This window comes from Lissotriton vulgaris, chromosome 3_1 (assembly GCF_964263255.1).
Source record: "Lissotriton vulgaris chromosome 3_1, aLisVul1.2, whole genome shotgun sequence".
NCBI classification, from domain to species: domain Eukaryota; kingdom Metazoa; phylum Chordata; class Amphibia; order Caudata; family Salamandridae; genus Lissotriton; species Lissotriton vulgaris.
In genome coordinates this window covers 1,354,122,834-1,354,150,078 of record NC_141689.1, presented here as the reverse complement: position 1 = coordinate 1,354,150,078, position 27,245 = coordinate 1,354,122,834, and the positions used below count along the sequence as shown (strand labels likewise).

At 49.7% G+C, this 27,245-nt stretch overlaps 1 protein-coding gene across 1 annotated transcript in view; it reads right to left on the bottom strand.

Annotated features, from left to right (window-relative positions):
- Window positions 1-27,245, bottom strand: part of DNAH6 (dynein axonemal heavy chain 6) — a 2,460,712-nt gene that overhangs the window by 1,237,157 nt on the left and 1,196,310 nt on the right. Inside the window, exon 36 of the mRNA XM_086961829.1 lies at window positions 16,184-16,366. Coding sequence (XP_086817955.1) covers window positions 16,184-16,366 — 183 coding nt within the window. The remainder of the gene's footprint in view (window positions 1-16,183; window positions 16,367-27,245) is intronic.

Below are 27,245 nucleotides of genomic sequence, written 5' to 3'. Positions count from 1 at the left end.
GCAGTACCACATGGAAGTGGTGTCATCCATGAACACCTGCACCAACTTCCCCTTGACAGAGGCAAGAAATGCTTTCAATGCCAAGCGAATCACTTGTAGCTCCAACAAGTTTATGTGGAGCTCCGTCTCCACTGGAGACCAGTGACCCCTGATATCCATCCCTCCCAAGTAGCCGTCCCATCCCAGAGGTGACAAATCCGTCACAATTGTGAAATCCGGTTGGGGAAGGGAGAGAGGTCTGCCTTTGACCCAATCTTGGTTGGTTAACCACCACTGCAGATCCTTCACAGTTCCTTCTGAGATCTGAACCATGTCGGTGAGATTTCCCTGATGCTGTGCCCATTGGAACTTCAAGTCCCACTGCAGAACCTGCATACACCATCTCGTGTGTCTTACCAACAGGATGCAGGAGGCCATGAGGCCTCAGAGTCAACCTCACCAAAATCCAGGATAGAGGCTGAAATATCGGAATCATAACCTGAATATCCTGCACTGGCTGCCTGGGAGGATAAGCCAGAAACTGCACTGTGTCCAGAACAGCTCTGATTAAAGGGGGCGTCTGAGAAGGAGTCATGTGTGACATTGGCACGTTTATAGAGAACCCCAGCGAATGCAGGAGGTCCGCCATAGTCTGTGGGTGGGAGATGACTGCCTGGGGCAAGGACGCCTTCAAGAGCCAGTTGTTGAGGTAGGGGAAGACTAAAACCCCTAACCTGCGCAGGTGAGCTGCAACCACCGCCATCACCTTGGTGAATACCTGAGGGGCACTGTTAGGGCCGAAGGGGAGCACGGTAAACTGAGAATGCTCGTGGCCTACCTTGAACCACAGGTAACGCCTGTGGCCCGGCAGGATGGGAATGTGAAAATACACATCCTGCAGGTCCAACGCCTCCATCCAATCTCCTTAGTCTTAGTCAGACCAGACCTGAGCTGATGTGAGCATTGTGAGAAGTTGGCCTGGCATATGCTGTCACCTATTCTAGTGGGCACATTGCAACAGTCCAAACAACCCTTATTGCTGGTAGGTTTAAGACAACCTTCATAGAAAGCTATCCTAGTGGTAGCTGTGGAGTGCAGCCTTCAGGCTAAGTCTTGAAGGAATGTAAAGCAGCTTGTTTTACCAGTCTATAATCTGATGAATGACCAAATGAAAGGAGAACCATGCCAGGTATATATAAAATATATATGTAGTTGTTCTAAACACATCCCTCTAGTCTCTTTATAAGGCTAGAGGCCAAAATACACAAAGTAAACTTATTTAGCACACAGTAAATTAGCACAGTATACGTTTTGCCTTAGGGGCCTCACAAACCATATACTAAGAAAGTGGTATAAGAACCACGAGGAAAATATGGAGACAAGGCCTAGGGCCTGTAAAACCGCTGGGGCAACCAGGAATCACTCAAGGTAGGTACCCAGAAGACCTACGGGGGACGCATGCAGTTAATGTTAATGTTAATGTTAAATTGGTCTTCTATAGCGCGCGGCTACTCCAAAGGAGTGTCCCAGCGCTTTTTATTCGTGACCAGAAAAGACAGACAACACACAGCTAAAAAAGGTACTTTACAGAGGACTAAAAGGATCCAGCACTAATGCAGAGAGTGCCCTAGCGGGTAAAAAGCCATGTCTTAAGGCCTTTCCTAAAAGTCAGTAGATTAGATGTACTGCGGAGAGTCAGAGGGAGGGAGTTCCAGAGCTGCAGAGCTCGCAGCCTAAAGGAGCGGCCTCCAATGCGGGTTTTTTTGACTCGAGGAACCACGGCCAGGAAAAGGGACTCCGATCTCAGAGATCGGGCCGGATGGTAGAAGGCGAGCCTCCTTTGGAAATATTGAGCTCCCGAGGCGTATAACGCCTTGTGGGCTAGTGTCAAAGCCTTAAACACTATCCGCTTCCGGATCGGCAGCCAATGGAGCGACTGTAATAGGCTGGAGACTCTGGCCCGCCTGTGGAGGCCAAAGATGGCCCGTGCGGCCGTGTTCTGGACCACCTGCAAGCGTTGCAGGAGATACTCCGGCAGGCCAAGATATAGTATGTTGGAGTAATCTAATCTTGAGCCGATTAAAGCCTGAACCGTCGTCCTCCTATGTTCTTCAGAGAGCAGAGGGAAGAACTTCCGGAGCATCCTAAGGATGCCAAAGCAAGTCCCCATGAGAGCCAGAACCTGGGATCTAAGCGTCAGCCCGTTTTCAATCTTGATACCCAGGTTCTTTGCTAACTGGGATGAGTGCGCTGGAGGGAACATGTCAGGCAGGCCACCAACCATGCCAATCTGGATCAGAAGGGCAGCCGAAGAAGAGTATCTCAGATTTATCTGAGTTGCACTTGAGGCTGTTTAGCTGGAACCATTTAAAAACAGCCCCAATGCACTCTCGGATACTCTCTCCATCAAAATCTTCACCCTTCCGACAGGTAAAGAGGAGCTGGGTATCATCGGCATAGGATACGATCTGGGCCCCAAAAGACTCCACCAATGTCACCAAAGGGGTCATAAAGATGTTAAAGAGAGTCGGGCTCAACACGGAGCCCTGAGGGACTCCGACTCCCAATGGCGGCATCTCGGCGGAGCTGGAAGAGGCCCAGACCATTTGTCGACGGTCAGCCGAGAAAGATCTGAACCAGCTGAACACCGTCCCCCTCAGACCGATCTCATAAAGTCTGGTGAGGAGACCCTCATGGGGGACGGTGTCAAAAGCCGCCGACAAACGAAGCATGACCAGCATTGCTTTGCCTCCTGAATCCAGCGACTCTTTAATGGCCTCAGACACCTCCAACAGCGCAGTCTCGGTGCTTAGGTTGGGACGGAAGCCCGATTGGGAGGAATGTAACAGATCGTGAGACTCCAAAAAATTGGAGAGCACGATATGTACATGTTTCTCCAGGATCTTAGCTAATGCAGGGAGGAGCGAGATGGGCCTGTAATTGGCGGGAGCCTCCGGGGCAAGGTTCGGCTTCTTAAGGAGGGGGATGACCATTGCCTGCTTCCACGCCTGCGGGACCACCCCTTGGCTCAGGGAGAGATTCAAGAGTGGATTTGCCAGAGGATTTACAATAGCCGCCATTTTCGCCAAAAATTTGGCCGGGCATGGGTCAAGAGGCGACCCAGATTTAAGATTAGCCATGAGGGCCAATGACGAGGGTGCCGGAAGTGGCGGAAAGGCTGCCAAGATTGGACCTGGGGGGTTGAGAGAACTGGCCTATCCGCGAGGCTGGGGTGAACATCAACCAGCCTTGTAGGAAAGGAGTCCTGAATCAACTTTATTTTCGTGGTGAAGAAGTTGGCGAGGGTGGAAACCCAAGACTCAGAAGGGGCGGCCTGGGTCGCATTAGATCGCGGGGTCGTGAATTCTCTCACGATCGAAAAAATCTCCTTACAGGAGTTGTCTGCGGCCTCAATTCTCCTGGCGAAATAGGCTTTGACCATTGACCTGTAGGCAAGCCTCGCCTCAGCATCATACTGGGACCCCCAAGCCCTTTCGGCCACTTTACACTGCCTACGGGAGTGCGCCAGCGCTTCGGTGAACCAAGGGGCAGAGACCCGTTTAGATGTTGGTCGGGGGGGGGGATCACAGGTGCTAGATCGTTCAGCCTGTCCGTAAGCCACATCTGCATAGATTCCAGGTCTGTGTCCAGATCACCCGTGAAAGGGAGAGGATGGTCCAGAGAGGCCCGGGCCAGCATCATAGCCGCGAATCACCATTGACTTCTATGGAGAAAGTTGCGGTTCGATTTTGAAAGATTTAGGACACTTAGGAGTGGACTAGGAACTCCCTTCAGTACTGGACAGTTTGAGAGTCAAGACCCACGGGAGCACCAAAGTACTTGTGTTACCTCACCCAGGGAAGCCAGGTGCATAGGTGTCTTTTCGTGTCAGGTTTTTCGTTGTTTCCTATGGAGAGCTGCAAAGAAGTGCTGCAGGCGACCAGATGAAAAGTGTCCGGATGGACCCAAGGGTGGATCGAAGATCTGAAGAACCTGAAAGCAGAGGGGACTTGCCAGTGACCAGGGAGGCAACAAGAAGATGCCAGCCGATGTCAGGTGATTTCAGGTGCAAGATGTGAAGCTTGACTCTTCAGCCAAGAGGACCAGGAGGCGTTGACAACAACCAGGAGCTGGATTCGAGCTGTCCCACATCAGATGTCGAGTGCCGCAGTTTCAGTATCTGGATTGGACCTAATAAGCCTTGGCAACAGCAACCCATGCAGAATGCAAACATTGGCTTTGGGGCAGACCAGCAAGGTCTGAGGGACTCACCCTTTGGAGGGGAGTCAGGGCACATCTGGAGCAACCAGAGAAGCCCAAGAAACAAAAGAGTTGCCTTCGTGGGGACCCACCAGTCGACGGACAGGGGATCGCGAAGGGGCCTCAAGCAGAAATGCTAGAAGCGGGACCACGAAACACTCGTGGAGTGTAGGCCCACAATCTGCGGTGCAGATGGTGCTCAGGGCTTGGACTACAAGTAGCCCAATGCACACTTTCGGGAAAGCTCGGGAAGTAGGTGCACTTGCAAATATGCACGGTGTCCAGGAGTTCCGGTCCCACGTCTCTCATGATGGCTGTGGGTCTCAGCATTGCTGTGATCTCCTGTTGGCCTCAGAGATGTCTGGAAGTCCGTGTCCTGTGTCGCTGATTCTTCGGGATACGGCAGGAGCCTCGCAAATGCAGACCAACAAGAGGCTTCTTTGGTGCCTGTCCAAACAGGGGAGTCACTCCTTGACCCCAAGGGAGATCCTTCCGTCTTCTAGTCGAAATAGAATGTCGAAATTCCAGGATATATGTTGCAGAGTTTCGTCCAGGATAATCTAAAGTCCTGGGGACTGGGTTCCTATACTTATACTAAGTTTAGGGGATGGACTAACTTGAAGGTCCCACCTATAGGAGGACCTGGGGAGGGGGTGGTTACACCCCTTCCCCTTTGTCCAGTTTCGCGCCAGAGCTGAGGCTGAGTGCTGCAGCAACCGGTTTGAACTGGGAAATGAACAGGGACACCTTGTGTGCCCCAGGCACTGTCTGAAAAGCATTCACTGAATGCCCCCACCTGCCCCAATACACTAAAGCCTGTCTGGGGAGGTGGTTACACCTCCCTGTGACAGGAAACCTATTGTTCAGGCCTCCCCTGCCGGAGTTTCATTCAGCAGCAGGAGGTCAGACTCGTGTCTGTGGCAGCAGCATTCATTTTGTGATGCTGGGGCTCTTTTAAACTATATGACACCAAGCACGACATGTTTTGATGCAGCCAGGTTATAATGCATTTAAGAGTATATGGTATGGCTGTATCACCAAACAGCTATAAGTAAGGGATTCCGAAAGCTGCAGAGGTGCTCAGCTCATGCTTGGGCACCCTCTCACACAAAACCAAGCACTCTGCCTTCAGGATTGTCAAGGACTGCCATAGGAGTGACTTATAGGTCTATATGTGTTGTTTTTTAAAGGTAGATATAGGTATACTATATCTTAGTAAGGGGTGCTTACACCACCTTACCCAGGCTGCAGGAGCAGACCTGTGGTGCCATTTTGGAAGGCTTCCAGGAGAGGCATAATACATGCTTCAGACTTCGGTAGGCCTCTGCGGTACCTATGCCCTTGGTACCTAAGGTACCATATGCTAGGGACTCACAAGGGTAACCCAGTAACCAATTTGGAGTGTACCTAATATACATGCAGTCACTTTAGAGAGGAAGCTGCTAGGCTGGGGTCCTGGTTAGCAGGGCACAGCCAGAATAAAGTCAATGAATCAATGACACACAGCAAAATTGGGGGTAACCATAGAAAACAGATCCTACTCGCCTACAAGCATCTTGAATTTCTCCTTTTTGAGGAAGAGATTGACTGAGCGAAGATCCAGAATGGGCCGAAGCCCCGTGTTCTTCTTTGGAATCAGAAAGTAGCAGTAGTAACAGCCACTGCCTACTTCTGAAACTGGGACCCTTTCTATTGCTCCTTTGGCCAAAAGAGCTGTAACTTCCTCTTGGAGCAGCTTTAAGTGATCCCCCACCAGCCATTCCTGACTCGGCAGAATAGTAGGAGAAAAAGAAAGGAAAGATAGAGAATAGCCCTCCTAAATGATCTGCAAGAACCACTTGTCTGATGTTATAGATCTTCAGCGAGGGAGATGGAGTGCTAGGAGGCTGCGGCTGCCGGGGGCAGTGTGGTAGATGACTTCTGGCTTCCATTCCAAGGACGAATCTCTCCCGTCCTTGACAGCTTGGGAGTACACAGCCCGGGCCTCCTCCGGGACTTGTGGCAGCACCTGCGCAACCGTCTCCCAAAGAGAGTGGGAGAAACAGCCCAATAAGCATGCAGTATTCCCCGACCATAATGCCAGACTGGAGGAAGAAAACATTTTCTTCCCAAATTAGTCCAGTCTCTTGGATTCCCTATCCAGAGGGGAGGAAGGGAATTTGCCCTGGGAAGTAGAGGCTGCACCACCAAACTTTCTGGGGTGGGTTGTTGGCTGAGGAACTTTGGGTCACACGGTGCTGGGCGATGGCGGCGTGCAATCATCCTGTTCACAGGAGCCCCTATTCTAGGCTTGGGCCAAGTTCTTAGAAGGACGTCCGTAAGTGCCTCATAAAAGGGCAAAAGGGGTCTAGAGGTGGAAGCCCCAGGTTGAAGCACTTCGGTCAGAGATTAGTCCTGACCTGCACTGAAGGCAGTTCCCGTCCAAGGACCTCAGCTGCCCTCTTAACTACCATAGCATAGGACGCTCCCTCCTCCATAGAAACTGTAGGTGGAGACAGCATGCCAGAGTCTGGGGAAGTATCCAGACTACTGGCTTCCCCAAGTTCCCCATACCAGTCCATTGTCTCCTCAAGACATTCTGGTTCTCTAGAGGGTCTTCAGACTCCTCCCATTCCTCTCTTGAGCCCAGCACGTCCACAAAGTGTTCAGGCAACAACATAGAACCCCTGGGTTCTGTATGTAGGAAGGTGGATATCTGACTATATGGTTATCCCAACTTTTTGCCTAGTGTTTAGCTGGTTTATGCCTGGGATCCTGCTATTCAGGGCCCCAGGCTATCTGCTCTAACTGTAAAATGGACTCCATGTACTTTAGGTAATATCCAATTGGGCATTGGGTCACCTTGTGAGCCCCTGTATAGTGTACCATAGGTACCCAGGGCATAGGTGCATTAAAGGCCTACCAGGGGCTGCAGCATGTATTATGCCACCCCTGGCTGGCCATCCAAATTGACACCACAGGCTGATCACTCAGCCTGGGCAAGGTTGTGTAATCACCCCTTGCTTAGATCTAGTGTTCCTATATCTACCCTTATATATAGACACATATATACCTATAAGTCACTCCTATGGCAGGCCTTGACAATCCTGAAGGCAGAGTGCTTGGTTTATGTGAGATGGTGTTCTAGCATGAGCTGAGCCTGTCTGCAGCTTTCTGAACCATGTCCTTATAGCTGTTCTATGATATAGCCATACCATATACTCTTAAGTGCATTATAATCCTCGCGGTTAATACTAACTTTGGCCTGGCTTTATCAAAACATGTCGTGTAAGGTGTCAAACACTTTGGAATACTACCCCCTACCAGTTCTGGCAGCAGGGGTAGCATTCCACCCTTCTAGAGGGAGAAGACATGTAGTTATAGCTTTACCCGGTTAAAGTTAAACAGAGCCTCAGCATCACAAAATGGATGCTGCTGCCACAGACACGAGTCTGACCTCCTGCTGCTGGATAAAACTCCGGCAGGGGAGGCCTGGACAATAGGTTTCCAGCCTTGGGAGGTGCTAGCACCTCGCCAGACAGACTTTTAGTGTATTGGGGCAGGGAGGGCTGAGAAATGAGACACTGCCTGAGGCACACAAGGGGCTCCATGCATAGCCTGGTTCAAACCAGTTGCTGGGGCACTCCAGCCCAAACTCTGGCATGAAACTGGACAAAGGGAAAGGGGTGTAACCACCCCCTTCCCAGGTTCCACCCATAGCAGGGACCTAGCAGGTAATCCAGCCCCTTAGTTTGGTATAAAGTTAGGAGCTGTGTCTAGAGACATTAGATTATACTGGAAAGAAACTCCGAAACAAACTCTTGAACCTTCGACGTTCCATTTCGACGGGAAGACTGAAGACATCTCCTTTGTGGTCAAGGAGTGACCCCGCTGTGCAAACAGGCACCATCAGTAACTTGCCGGTTTGCTTTGTCGACGCTCCCGCCAGAACCCGAAGACTTAGCGATGCAGCCTCTGGACTTCCAGACTTCTCTGACTCTGACCCACATCCACAGCAAAGCTGAGACCCGTGGCGGACACAAGAGACGTGGAACCGGACATCCTGCAGTACCTGCTTTTTGCTACCTGTGCAGCTTCTGAGGCGTCCTTGAAGTTGTGCATTGGGGTTTGAGAAGCCCCAACCCCGAGCAGTAAGTGCACTGAAGCTCAGCCCTCCACACTCCACGAGTGCCGCGTGGGGCCTGCGCCTGCATTTCTCCTCGACGCGTCTTTGCAGTTGCTAGCCCGTTGGCTAGTCACCCCTCTGAAGACATCCTTTTGAAACAGCACTACTTGCCTGGTTGCTCTGGGCTTGCTGCAGCTTCCCTGTGAAGGAGAAGCCCCCCAGACCTTGCTGGTCTGAACTGAAGCCGATCTTCCCTTCCTGCGTGGATTGCCTTTGCCAAGGCTTGTTGGGTCCAATCCAAATACTGACACCGCCAACTGTTAGATCCTTCGTGGGACAGTCTGTATCCAGCTCTTGGTTGTCGTCGACACCTCCTGGTCCACATGGCCGCAGAGACAAGCTTCGCCTCCTCACCTGATTGCATCTTGACATCGCCTGGTTCCTTCCTGGTCACTGGCTAGTGACCCAGACTCTGTCCCCTCTGCTTTCAGGTTCTTCACTGCTCCGATCCACCCTTGGATCCATCCAGACACTTTCCTCCTGGTCGCTTGCAGCACTTTCTTGCAGCTCTCCATAGGATTGATCTACGAAACCCGACACGAAAGAACACCTATGCACCCGGCTTCCCTGGGTGAGGTAACTCCAGTACTCCGGTGCTCCCGTGGGTAATAACTATTCAAGTGTCCTAGTTTAACTGGGTTTTCCCGTAGTCCATCCAGAAGTGTCCGAAATCTATTACTTTGTAACTTTTAGGTTCCTATTGAAACTCTATGGAAACCCGCGTGTGTGTTTAGACACTGCACACGCCTCCCATGGGCCTCCTACTTCCAAGTCCTTGGTTGTTCAGTGTAGCCCCAGCGATTTCCTAGGCCCTAGGCCTACTCACCTTTCCTGAAGTGGTTCTTATACCACTTACTTAGTATATGGTTCGTGAGGCCCCTAGGGCAGAATTGTATTTGTGCAACTTATAGTATGTTTATTGAGTAACTTGTGCTGTATCTCGAACTCTGACCTCATAAAGAGTGCAGAGGGGTTATGTTAGTAATAAATACATATATATTTGATATATACCTTGTGTGGTGTCCTTTCGTTTGATATTCAAGGGATTATTATTGGTAAAACAGCTGGCTTCACATGCTCTCTGAAGTTTTAGCCTAAGACTGCTTTGTCCATGCTACCACTAGGATAGCTGGTCTATAAGGTTAACTTTACAACCATCACCATACCATATGGGTTGTTTGGACTGGTGCAAGGTGCCCACTAGAATAGTCGACAGCATATACAAGGCCAACTTCTCACACTACCTCTCTGAGATGAGCTTCCATCACCATCATCACCTTTGTGAAGACCTGTGGTGCGGAAGTGAGACCGAATTGGAGGACTGCACAGTTGTTACTTGCAAATGATGCTGCACCATCTCTGGTGACTATGTTTGAGCAGCCAGTAATCCAGATATAGAAAAACAGGGACCACAGATCTTCTGAGATGCGCTGCTACCACCGCCATCACCTTTGTGAAGACCCAAGGTGCGGAGGTAAGACCGAATGGAAGGACTGCAAACTGGTAGTGTTGAGTCCCCAACGTAAAACGAAGAACTTTTGTGCGACTTCAAGAAAATACGCATCCTGCAAATCGATCGACACCATCCAGTCGTCCTTCTGCAGCACAAGAAGAAGCTGAGCCAAAGTCAACATCTTGAATCTCTCCTATTTGAGGTAAAAACTCAAGACCATGAGGTATAGGCTCGGCCTCAAGCGATCATACTTTTTGGGAATCAGGAAGTACTGGGAGTAGCATCCCTGACCCCTTTCCTGCTCTGGATCGCACTTTTTTGCAGCACAGACAGAGCTTCCTGCTGGAGAAGCAGGAGGTGCTCTTCTGAGCATAAACCCTGACGGGGAGGGTAAGGAGGGGAAAATCCTGGAAGGGTAGCTGGTACCTATTCTCTATGATGTTCAACACCCAGAGATCTGTGGTAACAGACCTCCAGTGTTGTACATATTGGGACGCCCGTCCTCCCACGGGACAAGCATGCTCTAGGAGCTAGAGCTGCTTCCCTGCCGGACCAGCTGGAGTGGCAGAAGAAGAGGAGGAGGAGGAAGAGACTTGCTGCCGTGCTGCACCCCACAGACGACCTCTTCCCTTTTCCCTGTTTGATCTGTACAGAGGGTGTGCCTGCTGTTGCAGCTGCTGCCTGGCTTGAAAGGATAAGGTCCTGCCAAATCCACAAAACTTGCAATATCCAAAGCCCCTCTACTGAAACTGTAGACTCATAGATCTTGTTGAGTGCACTTTGGCCCCAAATAGGCGAGATCCGTCAAAAGGCAGGTCTAACAGGGTAGCTTGGACGTCAGGGGTGAACCCCGAACCCCATAACCATGCGTGCCTCATGGTCACCACTGACGATCCCTGGCATCCAAATCAGCAGTGTTCAGACCAGATTGTATGACCTGGCAAGCCTCAGCATCCATAAGAACCTCTTAAAAATGAGCCTGAATGTTCTCTGGCAGTTTTGAGAGCACTTCCCTTGCCAAGTCCATAAGTGCATGCATATAGCGACCCAAATGGCATGTAGCATTTGTTGATTTGAGAGCCATACTGCCGGAAGAGAATACCTGCTTTGCAGATAGGTCCATGCCTTTGGACTCCCAGGAAGGCAGGATTCCCCAGAGCCACCTTATAGCTTCTTGCCACAGACCTGAACACCGCAGGAGCAGTCATTGGCTTATGACACACTTCAAGGAGAGTCTCAGTCAAAGCCTTGTTGAAAGGGAGCAAAGGCTCCGAGATTGAAGTAGAGGAATGGAGCATCTCTGTCAAAATATTAGATTTCAATTATGCTGTGGTAAGAGGCAACTCCGCAGATCCGCTGCCTTCCTGCTCACAGAATGATAAGAAGTTACCTTCTGCATTGGGAGACCTTTTGGAGACCAGAGTTCCCATTCGGGAGAAGAATCCAGGCCACTAACCTCCTGCAGAACTTCAAAATCCTGATCAGGGTCCACAATCTTCCCTTCCTCTTCCTCCTCCTGTTGTTCCTGGTACTCCTCTTCTTCCATTAACCTATATGCTTCTCTACTAGACCTCATCCTTGGAACTGGCATCGGCGGCGCAAATGACTTTGGGATTGGCGTCAAAGGGTGGTCTACCGGGACAGTAGTCCACGCCGGTCAAGGTCGATTCGGTGCAGGTTCAAAACCAGTTGGCGCTGGGGAAGATCCATCCAGTGGGACTCATCCCTCCAGATATTGTACCGGCGTCGAACATCTTGGCATCGAGAGAGGCCAACTCCCTGGAGCCAATTTTGGAAAAGGTGATGGACAGAGTTTCTGAATGATGCAGAATACTCCTACCCAGTCAAGAGATCAGGGCTTGATCCATCACCGTTTTTTAGCTCACTGCACTATCCCAGCTCAGAACCTGGCTACATGCAAATTAGTCTGTTCCTGTCCCAGTGCATGATGGGAACAGGGCAGACCAAACTACCAAGCCAATTCTTCACCAGAAAGGAGACAAGCTACCGGGGACCGGTTTCTGGCATTTCAGCCTTCATCGGCCCGGCTTGCTTGAATCCTGATGGTGCAATGAGCTAGGGACTCACGTCTGAGTATACCCTCCCACACTTAGTGTGGATAAAATCAATTTTGGAAAAGGTGATGGACTCCCTGGAGCCATCATCATAAAAGGAATGAGAGGTGCCTGAGGGAAACAAGGTGGTAAACCTCCAAGGGAGTATGCCAGCGGATCCATGGGGCCAGCAGGTGCACCAGTAGGGTTTGCTGCTCTGGCTAACAAGCGGAACATCGCATTCAGAAAAGGTGACGGTTCCGTACCCGGAGTCGGAATGTCAGGATACCCTGGACGCGGTACTACAGGCTCTGAAGCCACTTGAGGAGGCAATACATTTGATTCCGTTTGTGGTGCCCGAGACCCTGGAAGCAGAGTTGGAGTGGTCGGCAACAGTGGAGGTGTTTCTTCTCTTGGCACTGGTGGAGTCACTGCTCTCGGAGCCGGAGACAGGGCCAGAGTCACCTCACGAGAAAGAGAAACATCATCTTTTCGATGACAATGGTGAACAAGGTATACTGACTTTGGCGTCTCATCTTTCTACAAACGACGGCAAGACCCATGGCACCACTTCTTCATGTGCTTCCTTGATGACTACGAGGTATGTGGGGTTCTTGGCTTTGGCCATGAACAACTTGGCCTCCCTCTCCTTTAGTGCCTTGGGGTTCATGCGCCTGCATGATGAATACTCCCCAACTTCATGAAGAGTCTTCATTGGGGTCATTGATACACCTCTGACCCCCACATTCCCTGCATGATGTGCATCTGAATTTCCTCTGAGTAGCCATAATTGTTGCTACAAAGACCCGAAGACTCGCAACAAAGAAACTCCCAGAAATGGAGAGCCCTGGGAAAAAACCGTTATGCATCGACAGCGTGGGAAAAATGGAACTGACTTCAGCACACTGATGAGGCCTTCTCATGGCTCCGATGTTGTCATGTGGAGACGCTCCATTGTGACATCCTTGTTGACGTGGGAGTGCTGAGGAGAAAATGTCAGTGGAATGCTAAGGAAGGGGTCATTCAAAAGGTGAGTAATCCATAGGCAGATGTATCCATCAGAAAGGCATGTCAAAAAGCGACGAAGAGGGAGCTCTCCTCCGGATCGGTGCTTAACTGGTGCAGAAAGAAAAGAACTGACATCCACACACCTGGGTGGCGCCTATATGGGTGACTGCGACATCATAACCAACGCTTATGATAACGTCACACAGAGCCAAATGGAGCGACCTTACGCCATGCGGAAGGGGTCCAGCCCGAGCAAAACTTTCCAGATCCAGCCTGACACCTGGGAAATTCAAAGTTAAGGAATCTGCAGCTAGAAGTATCTATCAGATATAGGATGCATAACACACAAAGCCATTCATTCATTAGAGAAGCCCTGGACAACCTTCTGTACCAGTGCCTTCAGAGAGTACAGATGCAAACACACCCTACTGCTCAGTCCACCCAAGATCTAAATGAAACACGCATAATAAAGATCCTTGGAGTGGAAACAAATTTATGGAACTCTCTCCCAACTCAATTGAGACAACTGGACGTACTCTCCTATTCAGAAGGGGCTTAAATAATGTTGTATTTACAAGGTATCTAATCGAAGTACGTCCGTCAACTTTGCAAGTTTTCCCACCCTATACTTGAAAACTCTTTTCTTATATCCATGCACTACCTGTTGTAACCTTACGTCCGTTTGATATCCCCTCATTTTCATCAAAACCCCATTCACTATTACGAGTTATATATCTAGTGTTCCTTGCATGGTTGTTACATCTGTAAAGTTCCCTAAGACTGCTACATAAAATGGCACATAAGTAAATAATATGTTTTTCAAGCAACTGTAACACAGTTGTGGATAGAATAGATAGTACATACTTCAGTGAGATAAATACATCTCAGGGCAGGTATTTACCTAGGCATCTTGCTTTTTTTAAACTTGGATGTCACATAACTATAACATGTTTGTTTCAGTCACATGAACATTTAGAACATGGCAGTACTGGCTCATAAAAGATAACCCTGGTATAGTGATTAGTAAGAGAAAATTGCGGGGCTTCAGAGTGATGCAATATCTCCTTTCATGATTGTGGTTCACAATTTCGGGTTAAGTGTGCAAAGTTGATCTTTTATTTGTCGTGATGGGATCTGGAGTAGAGTCACAAGTAGTTATGACAACCTCGTCTGATTAGAAGTATTCATATAATAATAAGGGTAGCTTATAAAGCGCTTGGTTACGCAGAAGCGTGTCCCCGCGCTACAACTGAAGAACTCTGTGCGAGGTCTGCAGACCTGTGATCAGTTATCTGGAGAACAGGTATGTTTTTAGATTCTTGCGGAAGCTGGACTCAGTTGAATCAAGGAGGAGATGGAGAGGGAGGGAATTCCAGCTTTTTGCTGCCAGATAGCGGAAGGAGCGTCCTCCCATGCGGGCCCTTTTGACTCTAGGAACCTGGAGTAGGCCCCCATATGAGGAACGCAGATCGCGTGCTGGTGTATACCTTGTCACTAAGTTCTGGAGTGGGATGGGTGATTTTTTAGCCAGGATGCGGTGACAGGTGCAGAGGGCTTTGAATTCCACTCTGCTTTTTACTGGCAGCCAGTGGAGGGTTTTGAGAGCGGCTTTGGTGTCTGATCAATTAGGGATTTTTAAGATGAGACGGGCTGCCGCGTTCTGTATTACCTGAAGGCGATTCATAGCTTTGCAGGTGGTACCGAGGTAAAGTAGGTTGCCATAGTTTAGGCGTGATGTCACAAGGGCAGGTACCAGTGTTTTCCGTGCTGACATGGGAAGGAGGTCAAGGACCTTCCTTATGGTTTTTAAGACGCTAAAACAGACACCTGCAACTCGGTCTATTTGGGGTCCAAAAGATAGGTCAGCGTCGAGCCACACGCCAAGGTTTTTGACTCCCTGGCTGGGTGTGGGAGCCTCACCCAGGCATGGAGGCCACCATGCCAATGACCAAGCAGATGGGTTCCTCCCCACCACGAGCACCTTCATAGTTATTGTAAACTTCTTGAGCAACTTCTGATGGGTATACAGTACTAACAATGCCTGGAGTTACTTGCTTGTGTTAAGATGCTAAGTGCAACAACAACAGAGTGATGGATGAAATGCTTAAATTAATCTCAGCCGCTGACAATCGCTAGGGCCGCAGCCCAGTCTATCATTTTTCGCCCACCATGTCGCCTGAGTTTGGACTCAGGCATATGCAAATCAGTCTTGACCCTGTTCCCATGGGAAAAGTCCACTTTTTGCATACTTTACTGTGTCGCGTAAGTGGGAAAAGTAAGCCCAGACGTGGGTCCTGTGCATACTGTCACTGGAGCCAAGCTATACCTGGCTGATGAGCCCTAACTAGGGCAAAACCAGTCGTAAGTTGCTTGTGTTCCAGTTCAGGGAGGACCTGCTTTGACAGTTCGAGCTGGACTGTTCCCATTGTCGCAGGGTCAAGACTGATTTGCATACACCTGGCTCCAAACTGAGGTCACTTGATGTACAAAATAATGGTGGACTGGAATGCAGCCCTAAGTAATTACCAGAGGCTGAGATTAGTTTGAGTATTCCATCAATCACTTTTTTAATACTTTACTGTGTTATGATGCAAAGCATGACATCCTTAACCTCTTCGCCGCGGCGGTAATTCCGTTGCGGGGCTAGGGGGGAGGGGGTCCGCGCGGTGCCGGCATGCTCGTGACGGAACCACTCCATCACAAGCCGCGGTGGCGCTGTGCTTGTGACGGAATGGTTCCGTCACGGACCCGCCCACCTTATAGAATGCTCAGAGCAGGCGCGAAATCAGCGCCGCGCAGGCGCGGCGGCCGGGCCAAGACGGAACCATCCCGTCACCAGCACAGCACCACCGTGGCTCATGGCGGAATGGTTCCGTCACGAGCATGCAAGGGGTTAAATGAACAACACAATCTTGAGCTCAATATTACAAGACGTTTCATGTATTACAAAGTTTTCTTTCAAAGCATAATGTCTCAACACCGGCTACGTTGGCATTATTCGCCAGAATAGACCATCTTCACTATTTATTTAGTCCATCTATTTTAAACATTTACACGTTTGCCTCTACAACAGCATAAATATTGAGTACATCTACTGCATCTAAGGAAGCACATAACTGAATAAGGAAGACAATTGGGTGTGTTTTATCATTGTGGCTCGTATGTCTCAATTAATTTCCAAGAATTTCGCCGATAAACTTGACAGAATCTCCCAAAATTTGTGTTTGTACATCTATTCAATATTTTTTAAATAAATACATTTACCATTTTCATATCAGGTCCTCCCTTTCCAGTTAACAATGACTCCAGTAAACAGCACAACGTGGTGACTTTGCTGATGTCCACTTGCGTAATAGCTTGCTTACTCTTTCTTATGACATATCGCAGCCCGTCTTCCACATAGCGTTTGAAAAGTCCGAGCAAATACTCCTTTGTGTCAGCATTTATCTGAAAATAACACATTTAAAAGTCATTCAAATTAATAGTTAAAAAAAATGGACGTCATTGCATATAGAATTATACAAAATTTAGCATTTATTTTTAAAATGCCCAATTGAATAGGATACAATAGTTGATAGGGAGTCTGTGGGACTCTGATGAACCAGATGCACACCAGGTTGCAAGAGATAAAGTCAAAAAAGCGCAAAGTTCAAAGTGATTGTCTCTGTACTGGCACTAAACTTGATTACAATAAAAAAAACAGGGGAAGGTAGAGGTTAAGGTTAGGTTCACCCTCCATACTGAATATAGTTCCACAATGTTCGGAATACCGATACCTAGCTAGTGAGCTAATATATTTTATTCCTGTTCCTAGTTGGTATGTTTAAAATTGGGGGTTAATAATAGGGAAAGACCTAACTTTAAAGAGTATGGTGTCCCTAGTATTGGGTCGACATGCTTTGAGCTATCCCCTAAAAGCTCTTATTGAGGATCACACGAGGACCAGCCCGATTGGTACCGCTCCAAAGCAATCCTATGAATAGGAAATGATGATGGCACCCCTGGAGAACGCATCTCTACCAGTGCAGATCATGAGGCATATTTCTGCCTAAAGAAAAATACAGTGTTTCAGTGTTTAACCATATGTATTAAGTATTAGGTGTATATACATTAGTTGTGCACCTCATCATTTCCTATTCATAGGATTGCTTAGGAGTGGTACCCACAGGGCTGGTCCTTGTGTGGTCCTGAAGAAGAGCTTTTAAGGGATAGCTCGAAAAATGTCGAACCAATATTAGGCGATACCAAAGGGGATGATGGATGGAGCATTTGAGCAAATCAAACACTCACCCCCAGTCAACTGATCTGGGTTTAATCCATCATCATTCTTTAGCTCACTCCACCACCCCAGTTCAGACATGGCCATATGCAAATCAGTCTGACCCTGTGCCTCATGGGAACAGTCCAGCCGGAACTGCCAAGCTATGTCTTCCCTGGACCGGAAACAAGCATCCTGGGACCGGTTTCAGGTTCATAACCCTTATCAGCCAGGCTATCTTGAATCCAGTGGCAAAGTGAGCAAGGGACCCACGTCTGGGCATACCCTGCCAACTTAGGGCAAACAAAGCGATATCAAAATGGGTGATGGACGGAGTGTTTGAGCAAATCAAACACTCACCCCCAGTTAACTGATCTGGGTTTAATCCTTCATCATTCTTTAGCTCACTCCACCACCCCAGTTCAGACATGGCCATATGCCAATCAGTCTGACCCTGTGCCTCATGGGAACAGTCCAGCCCGGACTGCCAAGCCATGTCTTTCCCGGCCGGAAACAAGCATCCTGGGACCGGTTTTGAGTTCATAACCCTCATCAGCCAGGCTATCTTGAATCCAATGCCAAAGTGAGCAAGGGACCCACCTCAGGGCATACCCTGCCAACTTCGGGCGAATACAGCAATACTAAAGGGGATGATGGATGGAGCGTTTGAGCAAATCAAAAACTCACTCCCAGTCAACTGATCTGGTTAATCCATCATCATTCTTTAGCTCACTCCACCACCCCAGTTCAGACATGGCTATATGCAAATCAGTCTGATCCTGTGTCTCATGGGAACAGTCCAGCCCAAACTGCCAAGCCGTGTCTTTTCCCGGACCGGAAACAAGCATCCTGGGACCGGTTTTGGGTTCATAACCCTCATCAGCCAGGCTATCTTGAATCCAGTGGCAAAGTGAGCAAGGAACCCAGGTCTGGGCATACCCTGCCAACTTATGGCAAACAAAACGATACCAAAGGGGATGATGGACGGAGTGTTTGAGCAAATCAAACACTCTCCCCCAGTCAACTGATCAGCGCAAGTCAGGAGGAAAATGGCAAATGTGGTTCATGACCCTGACCTGGAGATCGCAAGTCTGGTATCCCGTTCTTCTGGAACTTTCTTGGGATTCTCCAATCCCTCTACCCATGTTTCTGAGTCTCCTTGAGAATCCAGAGGGAAATTCCCCTTCATCTGGTCATTCCGGGCCCCCTGTCGCTTATGGCTTGGAGGTTTACAGGGAACATTAGAAAGTCTCAAGCCTTTTGGGACAGGCTGCCTCACTCCTTTCCAAAGCATGGGCGATAGCATCATCACAGGATATAAGTCGGCATGGTCTAGATCAGGGGTCTTCAAACTGTGGGGCGCGACCCCCAGGGGGGCCGTGGAACGATGCAAAGGGGGTCGCGCCTTCACAGTGTCACTTCTGCCTCCAGGGCTTCAGCCCCCCTCCTCTCCCATCCTGTCTCTCAGCCCGGGCTGCTGCAGTGCAGCTCGCACTCCTGGGGCCTCGGCTGGGCAGTGTCTGGAGGCTTATCTTCGGCCCGAGTTTTCACAGGTATTTAAGACCATTAGCATATTTACATGCCTTTGTTAACCGATTACCTAAGATTCGATTTTTTATGGTTCCAGTACCCCCTGGGCACCCACTCTGCCTATTTTTTACATTTGTATTTTTACACTTACTGCTTTAGTGTGAGATTGCATTTAATGAAAATAAATATAAAGTTGTGCTGCCAAAAGAAACATGCCTGTTATGTGTTGTTTAAAGATCCTGCAGAGGCCTGCTCTTGACACTAAATTGAGTTATAAATAAAAAAGTATGTATTAATTAGGTATGTGACTTTATTGTCTTTATTCTCTTTAATTATTAGTCATGGATCATTGAGGCATCCCTAGAACACAATTAAAAGTGCTTTCTATGTATATTTGCTGTTCTAAGTATTCACAGATAAGTGCAAAAAATACAGCTGTAGGTGACTGCTTATTTCTGGTCCATCAAAATAATGAGCTGGTAACCCTAATCATTAGACTGGAAGTTTGTTGCAGGATCAGCACATTATTTATTTCCTCCACCCTCGAACCCTGATTAATGCCATTATAGCAATAATTTATCTTATATCTGAAACCCTACGCTTCACGTTTTTGGGAATGCACCCTGCTTTCAGACTACTCACTTCTCATTCTCGCCTTCACTTTCACGTTCACCCTGCACTCCCAGCGATCACAATGCACTCCCAGCGATCACAATGCACTCCCACTGATCACAATGCACTCACAGCGATCACCATGCACTCACACTGATCACCATGCACTCACACTGATCACCATGCACTCACACTGATCACCATGCACTCACACTGATCACCATGCACTCACACTGATCACCATGCACTCACAGCAATCACCATGCACTCACACTATTCACCCGCTCACCCTGCACTCACACTATTCACCCGCTCACCCTGCACTCACACTGATCACCATGCACTCACACTGATCACCATGCACTCACACTGATCACCATGCACTCACACCAATCACCATGCACTCACACCAATCACCATGCACTCACACCAATCACAATGCACTCACACTGATCACCATGCACTCACCCTTGCTGCTCCCGGCCATGGCCAGGTGAGCTTCTAATGTGGCAGCGCGTATTCCTGCGGATTGGGAGGCCCTTCACAGAGGTTGACTAGACATCTTTCTGATGTTAATTGCTGTATTTTGGTTATAAACTGGTACTGATGGGGTGAAATCTTTCCTCAGTATTACTGTGTTAAAAAAAATTCTAAATAATAAAGCAATGCTACCCCAAAATACGAAGCATCACAGAACATTATTTACATTTTCTACTCACACAATTTAGTTAAGCCTGTCGCATAATTTGGTCCTCACCTTCCTCATAACCTAGAGGTTTAGAAATTTTTGTCAGGAGGGGGTCCTTACGCTTGAAAATGTTGACAGGGGGGTCTCGGCATCCAAAAGTTTGAAGACCTCTGGTCTAGATGGTTAGGCTGGTGTCACCAGTGACACCTGGAACCTGGATAGACGTTGTCCACATCCTGAACTTTCTTGCCTCACTAGCGGCAGAGGGACTGGCATACAGATCAATCAACACCTTCGGGTCAGTAATTTCTGTAGGTCATATACCGTTGGGCAATGATCCATTTGGGAAACACCCGTTGGTGCGGCAACTGTTACGGGGCATCCGCGCCTGTCCTTTGGGCCTGAACCTCGTTATTCTGTTTTATGGGATGTGAACAAAGTCCTTAACATGTTTTTGTCCTGGAAATCTAACAAATATCTCTCAAGGAAAGAACTTTCAGCCAAGTTGGCTACCCTGCTTTGTTTGGTCACATGTTGCAGGGTCTCTGATATACAGGTATTAGACCTAACACATGGAGTTTTTACCCCAGAGGGGGGTTACATTCAATATCTCAAGACATATCAAAAGTAATTCTCATGTGGTAATTACCCTTTTTTTCTAGATTCCCCAAAACTGTGTGTGTGGTCAGATGCATAAAAAGTTATGAGATAATGACAGTGGATGTTCGCCTCCATAGGGAGAACCATCTCCTAATGGCACTCAGGAACCCATTCCGGGCAGTCTCATCACCTACCATTGCTACAGGGGACCGATGGTCCATGCAAAAAGCAGTTATTGATACCAAACTGTTTGGGGCTCACTCCGTTAGAGGAGGCATGGCGTCTAAGGCCCTCTCTCACGCAGCCCGATTGGAGGATATCCTTTTGCAGTGGACTGGTCTTCAGATTCCACCTTTAAAAGGTTCTACGTCGGTGGTCTCGCTGCAGATGGAGTGAGATGCACGCCGTTGGAGCTCTGGGTCGCTGCTGATGAAATCAGTGTTTTCAAGCCATACAACTGCCCCGGGGGTTGCCCTAGCTGGGTGCGACTGGCTGGCAGAAGGGCCCAGGCTGCTGCCCGAGGGCCTGGCGACACCCAAGATCAGTTGGTAGTGGTTTGTGCAAAGTCGGAGGACGAGCACTCCAGCTCTAGGGAGTGCACCCGCCATCTTGTGAAGACCGGCCCTGCACGCTCTCGAGAGAACGATCCGTATCGTGGCCCTGAGATCAAAGCAGGGAGACCATCGGAAGATAGGCGCCTGGGCCTCTGGAGGTGCTGTAGGGGCTGAGACGAGCGAACGCTGTTATCCTCAGGCTACAACTGGCAGCCCCGAGAAGGGAGATAGACTGCGCTGACTGGCGGGAAAGTGACTGCCATCTTACAGATCCCATCCGGGAGCGCCCCGAGAGAAACTCGGCTCTGATTAGTGGCCCATCTGGGGAGTACAGGCGACAGCAAACTCACAAGAACAGCTAAGGTACGGGGCTGGGGAGCCTCAGCGGCAAGAGACAGGAGTGCTGTCCCGGACAGTAGCCTGCCTCGCCGCCATCTTAGGCCTCCATAGAACGGATCCCACCCGGGGCCTAGCTGGAACTGCCTGCTCATCGGCGGAGGCACCTACCACTTGGCGGAACCCCCAAGCCTCCTGTGTTGCCCCGCAAGCTACTCTACAGGCTGGGGGGGGGGGGGTTAGACCTGTGGCCCCCTGTGCCCGGACCGGGCACACACACCCCTCGCTCACTCTCACCGCCCTCCTGTTCTGGATTCTTGTGAGCCAGGACATGCAGCTGCTGCGCCCAGGCGGGGCTTCTCTGACTGTGGTTGGACACAGGGGCACTCCCACTGGCTTTATTGGGGGCATCGAGAGCTGTTGCGACCTTCCTGGGCTGCGCAGGAACTGGGGCGCAACGTTGGACTCCGGGAACCCTGCAAGAGCTGGGAACGGATTGATGCCCCGGTTGTCCTGTGTGGATCCCACTGAACACGGCTGCGCCCTTGGGGGCGTCCCGCGGACTTTGCTGTGGACCTTGGATTAACTGCGGCAGAGCGCGGGCCTTCACCACTCTGCAGCCAGTACAGATGCAAAGTGCTGGTCACCTTGGGTCTTCCTGGGCTCTGAGGGGCACCGGGTGTATTGTGTTCCCTCCACACGGCTCACACACAGCGCTGGGGTGCCTCCTACCACATCAAAAGCCTGGATTGACGTTCAGAGGGTTGAAGCCCCTGTAGATAGCCACCCCAGAGCCAAGCTCCCGCCGCCAGTACCAGTGAGTGGACGCTGCGTATGGCTGCCCGCCGCAACGCAGCGCCACAGCACCCCTCTTGACCTTGGCAAACCTCTGGGGATACCACTGAGCACCATCACCACTGCAGGAACTATTGCCTGGCCGGAGTGGGTGACCCTCCTTCTGACCCTCCTTCGGTGCCCTGTTGGTGGGGGGCGATATCAGCACTTGCTGGTCGGGGCCTCTGCCCTCTCTGCAACACAATGCTGTTCATGCTTCGCAACTTCCCTAAAGCCTTGTGGAACACTTGGGGGGACCCGGAGGGAATGACCTTCGAATGCAATAGGGTGACTTCGCCTGCACCGGACTTCAATTCAACGACCTCTAGTCTCTGTGGCCAGGCTCGCGCCCCCTAGTGGGACCGGACCACAACCAGTGCCTGTGTGGCACCTCATCACCGGGGATCTACTGCTCAGGACATCACTTCTGGGAGGACATGACTCGTTCCTGGACTGGGAAGGAACCTCAAGCAACCCCTAAATGAAACCTGGTCACAGCTCTCTGGAACAAGCCAGGACCAGCCTCAACAGCGGACATGGCATCAGCAGCTGGGGATCCTCTGATCCTGTCATGCAATCCTTCATGGCCACCTTCAAGCATGAACTCAAATCTAAAATAGGCTCTCTTCGAACGGAGGTTCAGGCCTGCATCAAAGAACTCCGGGGAGACATAGTAGAGCTAGGTGGGAGAGTAGACAACCTCGAAAAGACACTCGCTCGGAGAATCAGGAACATCCATGGCAGTGCCTCTCCGCCCTGGAGGAACAGCACATTGAGTTGCAGATCTAGCAGGAGGACTTGGAAAATAGGGGACGCTGAAACAACTTACGCTTGCGAGGAGTTCCGGTTGGGGCAGAAGGCTCAGGCATTATGACTTTTGTGGCTGATATGTTTCAAGAAGTCTGGGGAGATGAAGAAGCATCTCCGCCAGCTTTGGACCACACCCACCGAGTCTCTGGCCCACCTGGACGACCAGAGAAAGAATAAAAATGCCCTGCATACCACTCTAACTCTTCTGCCTATGTTAGTGCCCGCTCTTGTCCCACTTAGACCATGACCTCTGTACCTTGCCTGAAACTCCTCTCCCTCAATGTGAAGGGCCTCAACTCCCCCAACAAGCGTTGCCAGGTATGGCGATATCTTCTATTGCAAAATCTGGATATCAACTTTTTGCAAAAGACTCACCTCCTGAGAGAGGACGTCCTTCGCATGGCACATCCTCGATACCCTCTTCAATTCTGGGCCTCTGCGACCACCAAGTCGGCAGGAGTCGCCATCCTCTGTCGGGCGGGTATCCATCAGATGGACTCCAGGGTAGTCAGTAGCAAAGATAGCAGATTTCTTAAAGTAGTCGTCAAGATTGGGCACCGTACTCTCACTTTGTGCAATATTTATACACCTTATCAAGCTCAAGACTAGTTCTTGCAGGGTTTGTTACGAGAGCGCATAACATACGATGACCCCACTCTGATTTTGGGGGGTGACTTCAATTTGGTTTGGGAGGTGGGATTTGACCGCAGCAAGGGCTCATTTCATCGGTCAGGAGCCATATCATCGGCCTTGAAGCGCCAACTAACTGCACTTACCCTTATCGAAATCTGGCGCTATCATTCCCCAGAGGCACGCGAGTACTCTTATTACTCTCATGTTAATCGCTCCTATTCGTGCATTGATTATCTCTTCATCTCACACTCCCACGTCAAGGACTCCCTTTCGGCGTCTATGTCTGATTTCTCGATCTCTGATCATGCGCATGTGGAACTCCTCATCTGCAAAAGTTTCTCTCACCCCAAACGTTCTTCCCAGTGGCGATTCCCCTGTCATATCCTCGGAGACCTCGTAGACGTGGAGGAGCTTCGAAACGCTATCACATTCTACTTTGAGACCAACGATCTCCCAGAGACTCCACTCCCTGTACTCTGGGACGCATTCAAGGCCACGATTCGCGGTAGCATCACATCCATTGCTATTGCTCGGGCTCGAGAAGTTCGCTTGTTTGAAGACAAACTCTCTCGCGACATAAAGGCACTGGAGAGGCTAGATCAGGAGCGTCCTTTGGCGATACATAAGAGGCACCTTGCCATGCTTCGAGGCCAGCTCTGGACGCATAGAACCAACAAGGCTGAACACGCCCTTTTAACCCTGAGACAGCGGTACAACGATGGGGAGGACAAGGTGGGCACAGTTCTGGTGCGCCGCCTTTGAATGCAGGCAGCCAAGGCACATATAGTTAAACTTAAAATGGGAGATGGCACTTGGGTCACTACTGAGGCTGCTAAGCTTCAAGACTTCCAGAATTATTACTCGTCACTCTATACCCGGGAGCCGCTTGACCCAGACCAGGTATTAGCCACCCGGGAGGCCTGTAGTTGGTCCCCGATCAGCAAGTATCACTCCCAATTGCTAGAGGAGCCTATCACTCCAGAGGAGCTCATCTGTGCTCTAAAAGATATTCTACTCGGCAAAGTCCCGGGCCCGAATGGACTACCTGTCTCGTTCTACAGCGCCTTTCTACCACAGCTTCAATCTCATATGCTTTGCCTCTTCAACTCATTCTCAGAGAAAGTAGGACCCTCCACGGATATGGCTATGGCCGAAGTCGCCCTAATTCCCAAGCCGGCGAAAGATCTTACGCTCTGCTCCCCCTTTCGCCCCATTGCACTCCTAAACATAGATCCCAAAATTTATACCGAAATACTAGATAAACGCCTCAGCGTACATCTCCCAGGTTTTATTGAGCTAGACCTAGTGGGCTTTATTCACCAACGCCAAGGGGCGGACAACGTACGCCGCATTGCGCACTTGGTTGAAAAGGCTCATCATTGGAAGTCACCCTCCTGCTTATTGTCGCTCAATGCTGAGAAAGCATTCGACCGAGTAGACTGGGTATTTCTTCGAGCTGTCCTACAGAAAATAGGGTTAGGGCCGCAGATGATCGCTCAAATTATGGCCCCTTATATCTCCCCGTTTGCTCGGGTGAGGGTCAATGGCCAGCTCACAAAATCCATCACCATACACAAGGGCACCAGACAGGGGTGCCCCTTATCACCCCTCCTATTTGCCCTCATATAGGAACCACTGCCCATTATGATCCGCCAATCTCCTGGCATTCATGGCATCAAACTAGGGGGCCTAGACCACAAAATAGCTTTGTTCGCGGATGACCTCCTTTCCCACTGTCAAGCCCACGTTCCTCTCTGCCTCCCTTGCATAAATTGCTCCAATCGTTAGAATGGGTTTCGGGGCTCAAACTTAACCATGCAAAATCATGGGCTCTCAATCTCACAATCCCTGCGGAAGAGATGAACAAGTTACTTACCTTCGGTAATGCTTTTTCTGGTAGATACAGTATCTGCCTGTGGATTCCTCACCTTGTGAATATCCCCTTGCGTCAGCAACATTCGGAAATTATTTTCGTAGCTTCGCGCCGACGTGGACTTGGACGTCATAGAGACAAGGCATCGCACGCGACTCCGCTGACGTCACCGACGCCCATAATAGGCCCACGCCGGCATGATGACATCAGTTCCGCCCTTTTTTCCGTGCCTTCGAGGCACACGGACGGACCAATGACAGTATATATATACATAGTATATACAGTACACGATAGTCAAGATGACACACACAGTGTGAAGCAAATGTAAGAAAACATCTGAAATACACATTTTCATAGACCATAAAACAAATACAATACAATTACTCTGGTATAAAACAGTGGACAAACGGGAAGGCGGGTGGGTCAGTGAGGAATCCACAGGCAGATACTGTATCTACCAGAAAAAGTGTTACCGAAGGTAAGTAACTTGTTCTTCTGATAGGTACATCTGCCAGTGGATTCCTCACCTTGTAAATAGAGCCCCACAGCAGTCCCCACTTCCGGAGGAGGGTGTCAACTCTCCTATACCAGAATGTCCTGGAGGACAGAGCGTGCAAAGTGGCCGTCCCTCCTCACTTCGGTATCCAAGCAGTAATGCTTCGCGAAAGTGTGGAGGGAGGCCCAAGTCGCGGCTCTGCAAATGTCCTCTACAGGCACACCTCTAGACAAGGCAGAGGTTCATGACTTAGCTCTTGTAGAATGAGCCCTTATACCCTCTGGAGGCTCCTTACCGGCCAAAGAGTAGCAGATCTTTATACAGAAGATGATCCATCTTGAAAGAGTTCTTTTATGAACCGCTCTTCCTTTTTTTCAGCCAGCGAACCCAATGAAGAGCTGGTCATCCACACGACAGTCTTTAGTTCAGTCCAGGTAAAAGCTCACCGCCCTCCTAGGGTCCAGACGGTGTAACCTCTCCTCCTCCTTGGAAGGGTGTGGTGGAGGATAAAAGGTAGGGAGGGTAATGGATTGTCCTAGGTGGAAGGGAGTCACCACCTTAGGGAGAAAAGCAGCCTGGTCCTAAGAGCCATTCGATCAGCATGAATGGTCAGGAATGGGAGCTTGGAACTAAGAGCTTGAAGCTCACTTACCCTCCTTGCCAAAGTAATTGCAACAAGGAAGACTGTCTTAAAAGTCAAAAGCCTCATAGGACACTTGTGTAAGGGCTCAAAGGGAGCACGTATCAAGTATGTTAAGACAAGATAGTCCCATTGAGGCACAATAAAGGGAGTTTGAGGGAATTTATTAGTGAGACCCTTCAAAAATCTTAAAACTACAGGAGATTTGAAAAGAGACGGCTGGTCCGGCAAACATATAAATGCCGACAAGGCTGAGAGATAACCCTTGACTGTGGCAACAGCCAGCCCCTGCTGCGCCAAAGAGGGAGCAAACTGGAGAATATCAGGTAAATGGGCTTTCAAAGGGTCTACAGATTTCTCTCCACACCAGGTGACAAATTTAGGTCATCTGCAAGAATAAATGGTTTTAGTGGAGTCACGCCTAGCTGATAATATGACATCCACCACATCGTGTGGGAGAGA